General features: G+C 47.2%; 1 protein-coding gene across 1 annotated transcript in view; it reads right to left on the bottom strand.

Moving 5' to 3' along the window:
- Positions 1-11,507: 11,507 nt before the first annotated feature.
- GPA33 (glycoprotein A33) overlaps positions 11,508-17,443 on the bottom strand; it is a gene marked incomplete at both ends in the record, with an annotated part of 34,019 nt that continues 28,083 nt past the window's right edge. Inside the window, 3 exons of the mRNA XM_080930181.1 lie at positions 11,508-11,640; positions 12,005-12,140; positions 13,168-13,287. Coding sequence (XP_080786307.1) covers positions 11,508-11,640; positions 12,005-12,140; positions 13,168-13,287 — 389 coding nt within the window. The remainder of the gene's footprint in view (positions 11,641-12,004; positions 12,141-13,167; positions 13,288-17,443) is intronic.

The raw sequence follows: 17,443 nt of genomic DNA on the forward strand, positions 1-17,443 counted from the left end.
GAAGAAAATGGCATTCTTCCAATCTGAGCTAAAACACGGAGCCTAAAAGAATATGTTCATATTATGAGAAGCTTTGAGAAGTGTAACTGAGACCCCAGCCCTCACCCTGGACCCCCAGACCAGCCTGGTGAATGCATCCCAAGCAGGTGTTTGATGGTATTGTTTCTGCTTGACTGTTCCTGGGCCAAGCCACAGAACTCTGCAGGGTCGTGGAACAGGTTCAAAGGAACCACAGGATGTTTTCAATGTGACAACAAAAGTCACTCTGAGAAAATGGGAGAAAGAAGACAAAAGTGTGCTGGGGACAGGAAGGCTGCTCTGAGCTGATAGATTATATAAATTGTTCCTTACTAAGGAAAGGGCTAAGGCTTGTGATAAGAAAAAGCATATATAAGCAGCTAACACTTATTGGAGGCTTCTGCCCCCACCCTTGTCCCTAGAAAAAGAGTTCTATAGTAAACCCCAGAATTTAGTTTAACCTCTCACTAGCCCCTTCACGTCTGAGAAGTCACCTCAGTGTCCTGAACCTCAGCTTATCTAGAAATTGAGAAGAAAATGACATTCTTAGAAGGTTGGGGTGGGTCAGGTTTTTCTCACTGCTTTATACAATGTCCCATATTCCCTCTGTCCCCTGAGCTGCCTCTTTCCTGTGCATTCCCACCTCTGGTAGCAGGGAGCGAGCATGTATAGGCAAGAGAACTAGGTAGGGAGACTGACAAGCTGGGGTGTTGCTGAGGCTGGTTTCTCCAGAAAATTGCTTACTAGTGCTTCAGGGGGGTGTTTGAAGCCCTTCCTGCATGCCCGTGAGATGAGACACTCAGAATCCACTCCACGAAGCCCTGTTCCAAGGCAGCTGCTGCTCCTTCAAGAGTGGCACAAAGTGACTGCCCATCAGCGCAAGAGCTTGCCTCCTCTCCGACAGAGAATGCCGAGCCTCTTGCTTCTCCGGTTTTGATTGCTCAGTGAGGCAGGCAGAGTAAGCAGCCTAAATTAAGAGTCCAGGTGTCTCCTGCAGAAACTCTCTTCTGCCTTCCCCGCTGTGCCAGAGATGCTGAAGTGGACAACAGTGTCACTTTGGGACTCCAGTGCTTTGAGCGATGGACCCTATCTCATTGGAAGGTGGTCCACCTGCAGTCCAGGGCATGCTCTTAGCCTGAACGTGCTGGAAGGCTTGCCTCACTGGGGCCAAACCAACATAGGAAACCGACAGAGCTGTGTCGAGGCTGGTGGGAAGTTTGGGAGTGAACCCTCCCCCAGGACAAAAAAGTTTATTGCTGTGAATAGATTCACATTGACTTCGGGGAGTTTGGAACCATACTCCAAATAAGCTGTGCTCGGTCAAGTCTTTCGATCCTTCTGGTTGTGCTTTATGAAAAATTGAACAGAGACATGAAGGATGTTTAAAGAAGTAATCCAAAGGGAAAGAGTACTATATTCTGTTGCTTTGTGGACATCTTGCCTTGGGCTTTCCTCGAGCCTTACTGAAGGTCTTTCTCGTCTCTACTGTGTTTCCTTCCTCTGTCACTGATAAATGTCCTCAGAATTGGTTCTCAGCACTTGCTAACCACACACCCTACTCCAAGAGGCTTCACCCACACCAGGACTACATTGCCCTTGGTTTTGATTTGTTTTCATTTTGCCTTGGACTGGAAGGAAACAGCTTTCTTTTTCTTTTCTTTTTCTTTCTTCCTTTCTTTTTCTTTTTTTTTTTTTTTAACAAATTTCATCCTGTATCTCAGCTTTTCTGTGCTAACTGGGGTAGCCTAGATCTTCTGGCAATTTTCATGCCTTCTGCCTCTTGAGTTCTTATCCCAGGATGCTACCACACCTGACGATCCCCTCTTTGATGCCTGTGACCCCAAAGCCCCAAATAGCCACAGCTCCCCAGAGTTCCACACAACCTCATTCCCCAAAGCTGCTGTTTCTGGTCTTCATCACTAGTTCAACCCTGTCTTTTTTTTTTTCCCACAAAGACTGTGGGGTATATTTAATAAATGCACAAAAGGCAAAAACTAAGGAAAGACAACATGAATTGAAGACAGAGTCATTGGAAGAAGAGAGGAAACTATGGATAAAATTTGTTCACCAACTCCATTTTGAAAACTTCTATATAGTTCAGCTTTCACTCTGAGTTTCCTAGCAACCATTGCAAGGAAAAAGCAAGCCACAGTATGAAGTGTCTTTAAATTAAAATGATGCATAGCAAATCCATTGTTTATGAGCATCGGTGACCTTCTTTCTAGTAACCAGATTTGAGAGAAAACTCCCCAGGTGTATTCCTTCCAACAAATAACTTGCAATGTACGAAAGCCAGGTCTTTGACAACATCCTAACATGAAGGTAGAGAGGCTTAATGCTATTTCGAACAACTTCCTACAACACCTAGTGGAATAATGCCAAGTATTTATGTAAAATAATTCCCGAGTCAGGATGGCAAACCAAGTGTATAAATCTGAGCGCTTGCCTCGAGAACAGGGCAAAGTAGGTATTGCCTGCTTCATACTGTTCTTCAGTCGGGTTTTAGAGTTATTGTTTGGCAGTGAGCCCAAAGTTAGTCTCTTGAAGTCTTGGGACTGCAAATCCTCTGTGCCCAGTTTATGTGCAGATGTTTTCTCTGAAAGACCCAGCCAAGGCAGGAGGGGGGTGAGAGGGAATTGTATTCTAGGAGGCTAAAATGCCTTCCGGAAATACCACACAGCAGAAGCCGCTTTCCATCGGTCATACAATTCAAGGTTTTCTGCCAAGCAAGGACATTAGCAGATGACGTCTCAGGTCACTGCAGCAGCCAGGAGAGAACAGAGGAGACTCACTACAGAAAAGCGGACATGTTGGAAGCTTCAGAACTAGCCACTGGTTGACGGAAGAGACTGAGGTCTAGGCCTCTGGAAAAATGTTTCATTTTGTACCCTTGCCCCATGGTGTATCACCTCGGGTGAATCATTCCCGATCCAATCACAGCTGAGGAAGGAGGGCTGCTCTAGCCCAATACTGCAGGCCTGTGAGACCAAGCTGGGTCTGCTCTGGGTTATTCTGTGTCTTGTTGAAAAATTACCCCATTTTATAAAGCAATGGCCTTGACCCAAGTGAGCCAAAATACTACAAAAGAAAGACTGAACACACACACACACACACACACACACACACCACTAGCCAATACACCAGGAGGCACAAACTGATAATTATCTGTTCCCAGCAAACGATGATGCTGTAAATAAGCCAAGTCAGAAACACCAGACAAATGTGGTTATTTTATTGATCACAGGTGTAACTAGGAGCTCTCTCACCTAGGAGCACCCCACGGCTAAATTTGACAAGCACACCGACTGGTCACCCAGTCATTTGCCATGAGCCTTTTTCAGGAAAATTGTAACAGGGAATGGACCCTTTGTCCCCAAGCTACAGTTCCAGCATAGCTTCCCCTGACTGTGGCAGCCAATACATTTCAAGCTGACCATAACATTGGCCAATCCCCCGGAGCCACACCTGATATCTGCACAAGGATCTAAGATCTCTTATCTTGTCTTCTGCAATGCTGTTAGCCCTTTATCAACCATCCTGTAACCTGCACATGTGTGTGGAAATCGAGTACCGCATATGATCTGAGAGTTAGTATCAGTGAAATAAAAGAACCCATGATTGCCCACAGCCAGCTATCAAGACAAATCAAGATTAATTGACAAAGGGCTGGAGAGATGGCTCACCAGTTATGAGTACTGGTCGCTCTTCCAGAGGTCCGAAGGACCCACGTGGCAGCTCGCAACTGTCTGTAACTTCAGTTGGGGGGGAGGGGCCCAACACCCTCTTACAGACGTAAATGCAGGTGACACACTAATGTACATAAAGTAAAAATAAAACCCTAATTTCAAAAAGACGACTTTGAAAACAAGGTTAATTGACAAGTTGCAGCTCGCAAGACTGATAAGTTTGAGAAACGTTTATTGCTCAGTCCATTCCGAGTGTGGAAAGACACAATCATCCAGGCTTTTTCTGGGCATGGGTGCACAACTTACCAGCTTCCAGCACCAAGGGGGTGCTGAGACAGAAGAAGTAAGAAAAGGCCTTCACTGGGCTCCAAGCCTGTGGACCCTGGAGGCTTCCATGCAGCCAGAAGAGGAACTTCAAATTTTTTGCCAGGAAGGGTCTCTCTAGGGACCAGTGTCTCTGGGTGGCAGGGTTGCCTTGTAGTCTCTGGGGCTAGGGCCTAAACAAACACTGTGGATCCATATGTCTCATTCCCTTGGCCACCGGATTTAAGTGCAACTGAGGTGGGCAGGTCCAGGCTTTATTCACCTATAGCTACTATAATGCATACATACTATTCTCTGTCTGTCTGTCTGTCTGCCTGCCTGCCTGCCTGAGAATGCCACCTCTGTACACAGGAGCATGTAGAAAGCATTAGGGAAATGACCACAGAACAGCCCATTAGAGAGACAATCATAACAAATCTGGTTTTCGGTCTTAATTGGGTTTATGTGCAGTTCTTGAATCTGGCAGAAAGCAGGCTACTGCAGCTCAGCACACTTACAGATTACATTTCTACTGAGGGAGGAGGGGACACCGAGATGCAGGCGGGCTCAAAGAGATTTGGATTGGTCACAGCTCTTGGCTTTATTTGTACGTAGTCTGGACAGTTGGCTACCCGTGAAAAGCCAAAGCATGTGGCTGTGAATGGCCGGGCTCCAGAATTCCTTATAAAGACCAGTTCCTCACTTGCGAGGTTTTCTACTGATTTACCTGTTGAGTTAGATTTGTTGCTTCTTACATATGGATGCGGGCCAAGTTTAGTTTAACTAGTAGATTCTAGTAGAATCCTTCTTACAGAATGGTGGTCAGTGGGTAAATGCACTGTTCATTACAATTCGGATATGAGGTGTCTCCCCCAGAGCCTTGTGTATTAAAGTTTGTGTGTTAAAAACTTTTTCTCTAGCTAGAGACACTTGTGGAAGGTGCTGCACACTCCCGGTGTATAGCTCTAGTAAGCCACTGGATGCATGTGTCCACAGGGATTTATCTTGTCCTACGCCCCATTCTGCCTTGCTTTCCGCCCCCTGTTCTCCATAATGTGAGTCCCTTGCCTCCCTACATGCTCCCTACACACTCTGCCTTGCCACACATTAGCCTAGAAACAGTGAAGCCTGGTGATAACAGACTGAAGCTGAGGGAACTAACTGTGAGCCAAAATAAAACCTTCCTCTAAATGACCTCTCTCCAGTATTTGGTCAGAGTGAAAATATGACTCATATCCAATCCAAACTACAAAAGACTTCACAGGCTTCTCCTGTCCTGAAGTATGTGTGAGCCTCTCCGTGGAATCTGTGATGTTAATATGTTCTGCTTCCATGGGCATAACTAACTATAAGCTGAGGACATACTAATAATACACATATACATACATACATGCATGCACATGTGCATGTATATACATACATACACTCACATGCATGCACACACCACACACAAACACATCATCCCGAATCTCATTACCCCCATCAGGGGTCTGAGTGCTTTTCAAATATCCCCTTAGCAGAAAAGAAAGGAATAAAAGAGAAGTAAGAAAGAACAAATGACAAAATAAAAGGCTTAAAACAAGTAATACCACCAATTTTAATCCATGTAAATAAGCTATCTAGCTGATGATTAAAGAGGTGGGGTTGGTACACCTCTTTAATCTCAGAGGCGGATGGATCTCTGTGAGTTCAAGGTCAGCCTGGTGTTCAGAGCAAATTCCAGGACAGCCAGGGACACAGAGAACCCGTCTCAAAAAAAAAAAAAAAAAAAAAGTGAATAAATAAATTCTCAGAGAGGAAAAGGTTAAATTCAGGCACTGTGATGCATGTCTCTACCCAGCACCCTAGAGACAGAGATAGGCAGGTCCTCACTGCAAGGCCAGCGTGCGCCCCGTCGTGAGCCCTTATCTCTGAATCTAGAGATTGTCAGCATAGATTAGAAAAGGAAAATCTAATTTGAATGCAGTAACACAAATACATTGAATGTAAAATTATAAAAGCAGATGTACCATGCAACAGGGAGTGAGAGATGTATTTATGGGCTGGAGAGATGGCTAAGTGATTAAGGATTGCTTGTTACTGATGCAGAGGACCTGAGTTCACTTCCCAGCACTCACCTGGGGAGGCTCACAACTCCTCTGGCCTCTGAAGACACCTGTGCACATGGTTGAACACACATACACACACACATACACATACATTTTTTAAAATGTAATTTTTTGTATTAACCATAGTTCCCACTTCATCATAAGGATATGTCTCGTATAGTTATAACATCTTAATATTTGTTATTAATGTCAAAAATCAATGATAGCAAATGGCTTATAATCTATAAATATAATAGTTTATGTTTATGATTTATTAGTTAATATAAACTTCAAGACAAAGAGTAATATCATAGCTAATTAAGAATACTTCTTCCTCCTGACAAAAGGTTCAATTAAATAGGGAGATATAATTATTTTAAATGGATGTATCTAAGAATAGAGATGCAAAATAAATTAAACAAAGTAAATTGAATGTAAAAACCAATTCTGATTATTATAGTACCAAAACCATTAAGCACTTTTAAATGAAACAAAATACCTGCCAAATCTCTACACTGAGGACTGCCTAGTACCTCTGTGAGAAGCTCAAGGCATCTGAGTAGCTGAAGAAACGTGCTTCTTCATAAGCTAGGACTCAGCCTTCCTGATGATCCTCCTCAGCTTGATGTATTAACTAGAATTCCAAGAGATTATTCCATAGCTATAAAAACTCTCATATAATGCCAAAAATCGAAGAATCTAGACCAGGAAGAAACAAGTTTTTTAAAGTACTGGGGAGATTTTTAACTTATTGTAACCAAGGCTTATTTGCACCATAGTAACTAGGGCAGGACTGGCATTAAGACAGACAAACATATGCAGGGAGAAGAATGGACTCCAGAAATAAACTCACACCTAGATTCTCAATTGATTTCCCCCCAAGATACCACGGCAGGTCAGCGGAAGAAAGAAACCTTTCAGTAAATGGTATTGACACACCCTATGTATTTGCAGGTAAAAGTACCTTCAGCTCGTGTTTGAACTTTTCACACTACTCCCTGAAGTTGCTATGAGCAGGGTAGGGGCATATGGAAGAAGGTACATGCTCTTAGAAGTGGCTGTCTTCCCAAGCCTGGCTCCTCAGCAGGGAAGGCAGAGTCCTGTCACACACAGCAGAGAGGGAAAGGCCGCAAATGAAAAGTGGTGCCCAACACAGAGAAACTGCTCAAATAAGTAAATAGATAAAAGAAAATGGGGTTCTAGAGCCTCTTGCAGCCAAAAGAAACTCAAGTGAGCCCTGTGGCTTGTTGGATGCCAAACAGAGACACTGGAGTGAACGTTTATCTTCAACACAAGAATGTAGCTGCACGTTCAAGAGTGTTTTCCACTCACTAAGTCTGTCTGCTCCTGAGGAAGGCTGAGAGCAGTTATATCCTTGGCAGCAGTGAACACACCTCAATCTCTGGAAAGCGTTTCCCTAAACTGGACAGATGGTCCATGGAGAAACAGCTGACGTCAGAGCTGAGACAGAAATGGTGCAGAACAAGCTTACAGTAAGAAGGCACACAGTGCACATAGAATGGTAGGGACATGTCAGCAGCCATGGAGTTCCCTAGCCAACCTGTAAGTGATTCAAATATGTGGGGAGGGGTAGGTCAGTGACGGTTTACCCTGAAGAATGAAACAAAAGCACTAGCCTAAAGGAGACGACTGTGTATTTGTGTGGTTGTAAATTCAGGGGGCGAATCTAACCTGGGTCTTCTTGCTTCCGTGTGCATTCCTGGGAAGCTTGTGGAACATGGAAGGGCTCTGGGGATGGGGCTGTAATAAGGGGCTGATGACGCCTCCTTTCCTGGTCTGGGTGGATACACGTAGTTCTGTGGAAGAATACCTTTATTCGAAATAAATACACTGACTTGTTCACTGTGTCACGCTAAAGTGAACAGTGTGTCAACAACTTAGCTCGCACCATTCAGGTCTCCGTCCTGTACTTAGACCTCGGTTTAAGTTTGAGATTGAAAAGGTGCAGGGCAGATGTCCTGCAGAAGCATGTCACTGCCTGCTGGGCATATATGTCCCAGCCCCTCCCACAGCCTCTCCGGCCCCTAGATGCACTGCTGGAGGAATCCCTCCCACCTTCTTCTGCATCTTGAAAGGCAAATGCTGGACACTTATACCCTCAAAATCGGATCTGAATATTTCTGGGACCCGGGAGCTTCTAGAATCTCCACGGGCGATAGAATGCCAGCTGGTATCTACTGCTGTAGACAGTGGGGGTCACTGGAAGGCAGCCAGCTTCTCATATTTTGATTCCATACTCGATAAGGAAGTGAGAAGATGGTTACCGGTCAGGGGGACAAAAAGACTTCAACGCTGGAAATAGCCACTTGGCACCCTGCGTTTTAAGGGCCTGACCTCCATGCTTTCGTATCCGCTCTGTAAAATGGGAATACTAAAAGCATCTGGGGTGGTGTGGGTAGGAACAACCCCTATAGGCTCATAGATTTGAACACTTAACCATTAGGGACTGACCTTGCTTTAGACAGGTTAGTAGGTGTGGCTTTGTTGTAGGAAGTGTGCCCAGATGGCGGTGTGGGGGTGGGGAGATGGGGACTTTGAGGTCCAGTGTCTCACTCTTCCTGCTGCCTGTGGATCCTGATGTGGAGCCCTCAGCCACCTCTCCAACGCCATGTCTGCCTGGACGCTGCCATGTTGCCCGCCATGATGATAATGGACTGAACCTCTGAAACCGTAAGCCAGCTCCTAAGAAATGTTTTCCCTTACAAAAATTGCCTCGGTCATGGCTGTCTCTTCCCAGCAATAGAACACTAAGACAGGACCTCATACTGCTCCTGTGAGGATGGTGAGAAGTGAGGGAAATGTTTAGAACCGTAGCCGGTCCGAAGTAAGTACAGCCTTACTGCTTGCCCTTGGTATATACCTGTCTTCGAGACCTGATACTTGGTCACTGAGACACAAAAGAAACTTCATTAGATGCCCTGAAGAGTAGCTTGTTTATAAGCCGCATCATGTCTTTCAGCGACCTGTCTGAGCATCTGTGCTGGGCTAAATGGGGCTGTGTGGGAACCTACGACAATGTAACTGCCACAGCTTCTGGACGGTAACAAATTCATCAGGAGTCTGCAGTGCTGCCAACTGATAATGAGACTTGACACCCAAATAATAGAGCCCTGTGCTAGAGGACAAGCAGAGTCGGCACCTGCTCTGCTTTGTCAAGATGCAGCCAAGTGTCACCATTTGAATCATTCCCAGGCGTTTCCTCCCTCCCTCTCTCTCTCTCATGCACACATACACATACACACACACACATATACACACACATATACACACACACATACACACACATATACACACACACATACACACACATACACACACATACACACACATACACACACACACACACACACCTCACCCCCAGTACTTGTGTCTCATGCACCTGTCCCTGTATCTGCTTTCTTCCCTAAGTACTCACTCTTCAGTACCGCTGTGAGCAGCACAGACTGTAGCAGGTACAAAAATCCTGGCTGGAGCCTGTTTCCTCCTGTGCTCTTCCCCAAACCCAAGCTAAGACGGGAGCTAACCAGGATGGAGTAGCCTCCAGACATGCCTGTGGGGCCATGAACATGGGGGATGGTGGCATCTCAAAGAAGCCAGGGGGCTAGGTGCTAGCCCTTGAGCAAGATGCTGTGATAGTAAACATTCATTATTTATGCAACTAACCCTTACCAGATGCCTGTGAGCCAGTTCTGATGTTCACGCATCTTGCAGGCAGAGGCGAATGTGGACACTCGGGTCAGAGCAGCACTATAGGCAGATGCTGAGGTAGGAGAAGCAGAGTCCCTCAGGAATGGACACAAAGGAGATAACCTTGAAAGTGTCTCACAAGCCTGTGTTCAAGCTGAGCACCAACCATGGATCCAAGATGCTTTGGGGAAGAGGTTCCACAGCTCTTGTAACAGAATGACCTGCCCATCTCCTCCGTGGGGTATCACAGGTGAGGGAGTCTCTGTCACCATGCTGGGGGCACGTTGATGACTCCCGGGCCTGCCAGGTCTACTGACACTGCAGACTCTCAGAGCATACTTCCACCAGCAGGCTGAGCTCTGTCCTGTCCACAACAGCCTTGAGAGTTACTGCCTGTCCTTACCTTGGACACAAGTAGTAGGACCCCAAGATTCTCTCTACTTGGTCACCTTGCCTCAGACCTGCTAGGCACAGGTGTGCTTGGCATGAACAAAAGACAGGTGAACAAAGAAAAGTGAATTTCTAGCAGTAACTTTATTGATAAAGAAGCATTTTGATTGAAACAAAGAGTTTAGCAAAGTATATAAAAATAGACATGTACATAAAATCAGGGGGGGGAAGGGATTGAAACACTTGCTTTTCTGGTGACCCAGAAAAATTTATCTAATAGTAAAACATTTGGAGCAGCCCATCTGGCCTGAGCCCTTGGAGAGGAACCAAAAGAGGAGACTGCGGACAGGGCAGCGAGCTGCAGAGTCGGATGGCTGGCCAGAGCGGGGAGGTAAGTGAGCTTGTGTCTGTCATCAATTTAAATCAGTCTAACATAGGGCTTGGGTGGAGTCAACAGGTGTCTCAAGTCACATCCAGGAGACAAAGCACTGGCCATGAGGGCAAGTCCCCAGTTGAGGCTGCCAGGCTCCAAGATCCAGACCCTGCCCCAGGGCACCCATTCTAATACAGCAAGAACTTTAGCTCTGATGGTCTTTCATGCATCCCAGGTCTAGGTGTGACCTAGACAAAGTGACTTCACTGTCTCCCTGCGTGTTAGCAGTCACAGTAAGATTAAGAAACATTTGGGGGTCCAAGACCGATGGATGGGTCCCAAGGACAGGCAGGCTTTGACAGGCAGAGATGGAACTGTGTTTGGGGAAGTCCTAAGAAGGCATATGGCTAGGGACAGAAACTCTGTGGTGGGAGATGAGGCTGGGGGAGAAGATGGTGACCACTGTGGCCCCCAAGTATGGAAGGCACAATTAAGCTGGGCAAATCACAGAGATGACATCTCATTGTTAATTTCTTCCCTTCATTCAACAGAAGATTGAGTGCAAGCCCATCACTGGCCCCCCCTGAATGCTGGGATAGTTGGGCAGGGCAGACTCCCACCTTCTGAAGCTGGTGCTGAAGCCTGTATGGGGAGCTCTGACCAGAAGCACCCCTAATTGTCCTCAGCTTCTAGGAGTCCCTGCCAGCCATTAGGGAGACAGAGGATGCTGTCTGGTCTTGGGGAAAGGCCAGGCCCTGACTGATGAGCAATGAGGAAGGGTCCTTTCGATGGTCATCAGGTAGGACCTCAGTAGCCAAGCCAGTGATGCTCCCCAGAGGCAGATACACAGTAAGAAATACTCCACCAGTGCCTGGGGAGGGCCGGGACTAAGGAGCCTGGGCCCTAGCCCTCCCTCCTCTCCCCCTGGGCAGAAGGTGCCCTTCAGTGGAAAGGCTGGTCGGGAGAGCTCCGCCCTGAGCTCCTCTGGTCCTCACGTCTGTGGTCATCCTCATCTTCCCACCCTCTGGAAATTTCGGTCTGCCGCTTTTTAGGCTCTTGGTAAGCTGCCCGGTTCCTACAGGTCAATGAAGAAAGAAAAGAAAGTTAACCCTCCCTCTTGAGGGGGAAGGAGGGGGAGTAAACTGTTCCTATTCTTATCTGCACCCATGAGCTGCCAAGTGACTCTGTGTCGCAGGCTGCAGTGAGATCTCTCCACGTGTGATCTGAGACCGTGGGAAGACCGTGCATGGTTTCCAGCCTCTGTCTGCCCCAAGAAGAGAGGCTGCAAACCACAGGCCCAGAGGACAAGTGCAGGACGTGATTTGCTCATTCCTCAACTGCAACTGGGAAAGACCGAAACACTCTGGAGTGTCCCAAGGAGCAAATGGGCGTGTCTGAGGATGTGCACCTCCATCTGCTCCCCATCTCAGCACACTTACGGCCGAGCATCCTCCACGTCTTCAGCTTTGTCATCCTTCTCCCGGCAGCAGCAGCAGTAGACAATGACGCCAATGATGATGAGGGCCACAAAGGCACCCCCCGCAATGCCCGCATACAGTGCAATGTTCATGGAAGCTGTAAGAGGATGGAACAGCTGTACTTCCTGACCCCCAACTCAACCCCTCCCCCAGCTCTACCCCTCCCCCAACTCTGCCCCTCCCCCAGCTCTGCCCCTCCCCCAACTCTACCCCTCCCCCAGCTCTGCCCCTCCCCCAACTCTAACCCTCCCCCAGCTCTGCCCCTCCCCCAACTCTGCCCCTCCCCCAACTCTGCCCCTCCCCCAGCTCTACCCCTCCCCCAGCTCTGCCCCTCCCCCAACTCTACCCCTCCCCAGCTCTGCCCCTTCCCCAACTCTACCCCTCCCCCAGCTCTGCCCCTCCCCCAACTCTGCCTCTCCCCCAGCTCTGCCCCTCCCCTAACTCTACTCCTCCCCCAACTCTGCCCCTCCCCCAACTCTGCCCCTCCCCTCAAGTCAATAACCAGGTACAAAATAGAGAGTCAGGCTGGAGGTGAGCCCACAGCACAGGCACAGGGCACAGCAGGCTAGTCTCTCTCCAGTCTCTGGACAACTCCAGTTCTTCTTCCTGACTAGGGAGCCATAGCCAGAAGCTGCTGGTAACACTATGACAATCATGGCCCTGGAGTGTTGTAATCAGACAGACCTGAGGACATTCTTTAGGTCAGACATGCAAACAAGGAGAGAGACCCAGAGCATCCTGATACGAGGCTCCCTGGGCTCTCCACAAACCTTGAGAGTTAGCTTTGCCTGCTTCTGGCTTATGCTTGAGGTGGCTGTGGTCTCCCTTCTCCCCACATAAAGGAGACTAAAGGAGACTAGGGCTTAAACCAAGAGAACTGGTCCAAGAAACTTCTCTCACACTCTCTGAGTGACCCCAGGCAGGCATGGCTGAAGAGGTCTCCAGAGGTCTGTCCCAGGCTCTGTTTCCAAAGAACCAGAGGACCTGGGCTAGACTCAGGGTGAGAAAAGCCTGGGCCAGGAGTCATCTCTCCAGGGTCACAGCGGGGCCACCTGGTTCACCTCCAATGGCCTCAAGCAGCCACCTCTGGACCTTGTAATCCTCCCTTCCCACCCTGCACTTACGAGGTCTGGGTGCCACAGTGATGTTGCAGGACTCTGTCCCCACGTCGTTGCTGGAGGTGCAGATGTAGTAACCTGCTGTATCCGTGGAGATGTTCTTCAGAAGCAAGGGCTCGCCTGAGACTGAGCACAGCATGGTGAGTAGACAGCACTGTGATAAAGTGTGCACAGCCCGGGACTAGGAGGCCTGGGAGCTGCAAACTCACCAACCTGAGCCTCTCTGAACCAGTCCATCAGTGCCGGAGGGAAAACCACCGCTAAGGATGCTGGGGAATCATCCTGGCAGGCGGTACAACAGTGAAGGGCTTCAAATGCAGTCAACCACCCCCCCAAAAATAGGGTGCCAATTCTGGCTTTGCCTATTTACTTGATGGATTTTGCAAGTAACTTGTCCTACTGAATCGATTTCTTCAACTGTAATTAGAAATGATGGTACCCAGGGTGTTGCCCAGGTGGGATGCAGGGGTTGCTCTCCCTTCAGAGGATAGCAATAGGGGAGGACATCCCATCCACACCACCTCATAACAAATGAGTGGCAGGGCCAGCTGTCCAGAGTGCTGTATCCGATGAGGGGTGTGGCCAGGCTTGCACAGCCTGACACCCCAGTGTTCTCTGCTAGCAATAATGAACCACGGGCACTAACCCACCACTGCGGAGCCACACTCAAACATGGCCCCCGTGGCAGGGATGGCCACTCCTAAGCTACCTCTTTCCACTCTTGAGCCTTCAATTCCTTTTTGTTTTCTTCTCTCTCACCTGTCATGGTGACAAGCCCTGGACATGCACTGGAGGGCAGGTCTGTGGGTGACGTGGAGGTCTATAAGACCCATGTTCCTCCTCCCAGGCTGGGCAGCCTTGGTTTGATTTTTATAAGCCCAAGGCATAAGACAAGTTTGGCCATCAAGCAAGGATTGTCAGAGGACTGTCACCTGTTCTGTCCCTAATATACAACGGTACCACCAACAAGGTATCTCTGCCCATTGCTGGGGTTTCTGACCTGTTTCTAACGTGGGGCCTAAAAGTAGACTTGAAAGGGGGTATGCTGTATACTACATTGGATCAAATCTACATTTTAGCAAAAGTTAAGCATTCCAAAATCATGTCTCATTTATCACTCAATGGAAGCTGGAAGTGAAACTTTGCTGCAGCCTTTGGTATAGCATGCATATCATGAACCTACCCAAAATGAAGATGATCTCTTTTCATGACTCATCTGTGAGTAGCTCCACAGTGAAGGGCAATTAGTAAAAGCTAAAAACCTGCCCCTTTAATTTGGTGTTCTGTTTGAAATTTGAAGGACGGTGACCAACGGGCTCAATGATCACCACTCTTAGAAACGGAGGGTCCCTTCCCTTAACACGGTGGATCTTTCTTTTCTGTTTTCTGGATGGGACCTTAGGAACCCAATGCCAGAAGTTCTCACCCTCTTCCAGCGCTCTAAGACTGTGTCTTTATTATTTATACCTAAAATCTCAGTCTTCCCCCACGGGCAAATAGTATAACGGTCATCAGTGATAATTGGCAAGGTTCTGTCCCGGTTGCTTTTTTGAGGTTTTTGTTTTATACGCTGTGGATGGACTGGTCTCTTAGTGATGAATAAACACTTGGACACTGACTCCACTGCCCAGCTGTAGTACCTTCCCTTAGCTGGTAAGATTATGGTGGGATTTGTGCTATTAGTAATCTCTGGGCCTTGGATAAGATAAAAATTGTTCAAAACCAGTGTGTCCTTCGATTTCTAAATATATTCCCACATGCCTACAATTTTCTTGTGCTATGCTTTTTAAATTAGTCATGTTTTTGTTAATTAGATACTCTTAAAGCAACAATTTCCAACTCTGACTTATATAAGAATTGTTGGGGGGACTTTGAAAGGGTAAAAATGAGGCCTGGGGTGGAGTTCAGGCTTTGAGTTTTTAAAACTCACATGTTGAGAAAGAAGTGAATTTAGAAATATGCATCCTAAATAATGACATCACAGATTTTTGGTTCTTTTGTTTATTTTTCTTTTGATTTACTGTGCTGTGCTCCTTTGCACGCTGCAACTGCTTTACAGAGGTTTAGAACCATGGCTGTGAGTCTTGAGTTTTAAGGAAACCTATTGACATTATGTATTTGATTGATTCTGAAAGGTTGTATTGTGGCATGAAGAAAACATTTAAATAAAGCAAGGTTCTGAATCAAGCACTAAAAAAAAGAAGACAAAGAAATGATGGTACCTGTGTAACAAGGTACGTGTGAGCCTAAGATGAGACATTATTAATAATATCATTAATAAATATAAGTGCCCAGTAGAATTCCTGATTGCAGTCAGTACTTGGGATGCACACACATATACACACACACACATACGTACATACATATACACACACATATACATATACACACACATACACACACATATACACACACATACTCTCTCGCATGCACACACACACAGGTGGACTCTGGCCAGCTCATGCATGACAAGTGTGGCTCTTGCAGGCCAATTCCCAAAGCTCGCCATCGGGGTCTATTTCCTTGGCCACTTCCTCCTCCTGAGACTGACTCCCAAGGTCCAGCAATCAAAAGCCCCTTTTGGTTCGCTAAGTAATGCTCCCAGTTAAAATTAACCACTGGGTTCTAACACGGGTCCCCTTTTACCTGGAGCTGTCATTTGCTATGTACCACGTCTGCCTCCTCTCTACCTAGAAGCAGCCCTTTGTCCTCTGCCAGGACAGGTACCTCTTTCTCCTCCCCCTTTTTCCTTTCTCCTTCTCCCTCTTCCTCTATCTCCTGCCCTCTGTCCCTCTGGGGCAGATAAATCTCCTGTGTGCTGAGAGTTGGTCTTGTAGTCCTGGGCTGATAACACACACACACACACACACACACACACAGGAAATTACATATGTGATGTGTGTGGTGTAGAGTATGGGTAAGTGTCCTTGTGAATTGAGGGACTGTGTCGGTTTAAACTGACATGCAGTTCTTCAGCAGTGGCTGCCTGTCTGGAAATGAGAGTGAAAACAGGCAATGCCAAGCCGAGCCCTGGGACATGGACCAGACAGATGTCCTCACAGGAGTGATGTCCCTGAACCCATGTTCCAGTGGGTTGGCAGCTGGAAAGCCTGTGTGTGTCCTGTTCTCAAAGATGCTCCCCTATAACTGCTATGCCAAAAGAAAAAACCCTAACTACAGTGCCGGCCTCATCAGAACCTTGTGCCACCAGGTGTCACAATCTGTCCCCAGGACATGCTCCAAGTTGTCAAGAGGGACCCATTGTAACCCTTTAGACATTTAGACAGTTGTGTGTGTGTGTGTGTGTGTTCGTTCTTGAGTGTGCATGTATATATGTACATATGTGTATACATGTGGAAGCCAGAGGTTAACCACAGGTGTTTCAATCTCTTTTCTATCTTGATTTTTGAAAGTCTCCCAGTGAATCTGGAGCTGACTGATTCAGCTGTCCAAGGGATGCTCTGTGAGCCCCGGGGGCCTCCTGTCTCTGCTCACCCCACTCCCAGTGCTGGGATCACAGGCAGGTGCTGCCGTGCCCACCTTTTGTGTGGGTTGCTGCTGTTCAAACCAAGGTCCTCATAATTTCATGACAAGCAGAGTGCCGACTGAACCACCTCCCTAGTCCTGCATTCTGGGCTTTTAATACAGTGACAAAAGTACAGTCTGGACCTGCAGTCATGCCAGCCTCCCCCTGTGCCAAACCAGGGAAGTGCCCACCCGAGGTCCTGCCTCCATGCTCTGGGACTGTTGGTCTCTCAATATCTTCAACGGTGCTTCACCTTTCCACCATTCTTGTATTCCCAACTCCAGTTCCATAGGCGAGGCCTCTGAGCTTTACGTTGGTATTTCACACACACACACACACACACACACACACACACACACACACGTAAGCAAATCGATGTTTTAAGAGCAAACACCTTTGCACTATAAAAGCACGGTGCGCCTATGGTAAGAATTTATGTATGACATAAAGCTTTCACGTCAACACACTTCCAACTGAAAACATCGACATTCCAATCACAGCTACAAACAACATGAGGAGAGCCCCTGACCTCCCGGCATTTCCAAGCTATGAGGGAGACATACAGGAAACAGGGGTGACTTTATGGTTCAAAGTGGAGGTTGTATCTGAACTCATGGTGAAGGGGTTTACTCTTGTGTGAGAGCCAGAGGAAACCTCTAAAAGAAGAGAAAATAAGATAAAAAAATCACTGTAGTCACAGCGCATTGATTTTATTTTCTTTTTATCATAAGTATGTTACTTTCTTCATTTCCTTCC

This window comes from Micromys minutus (genome assembly GCF_963924665.1).
Source record: "Micromys minutus genome assembly, chromosome: 1".
NCBI classification, from domain to species: domain Eukaryota; kingdom Metazoa; phylum Chordata; class Mammalia; order Rodentia; family Muridae; genus Micromys; species Micromys minutus.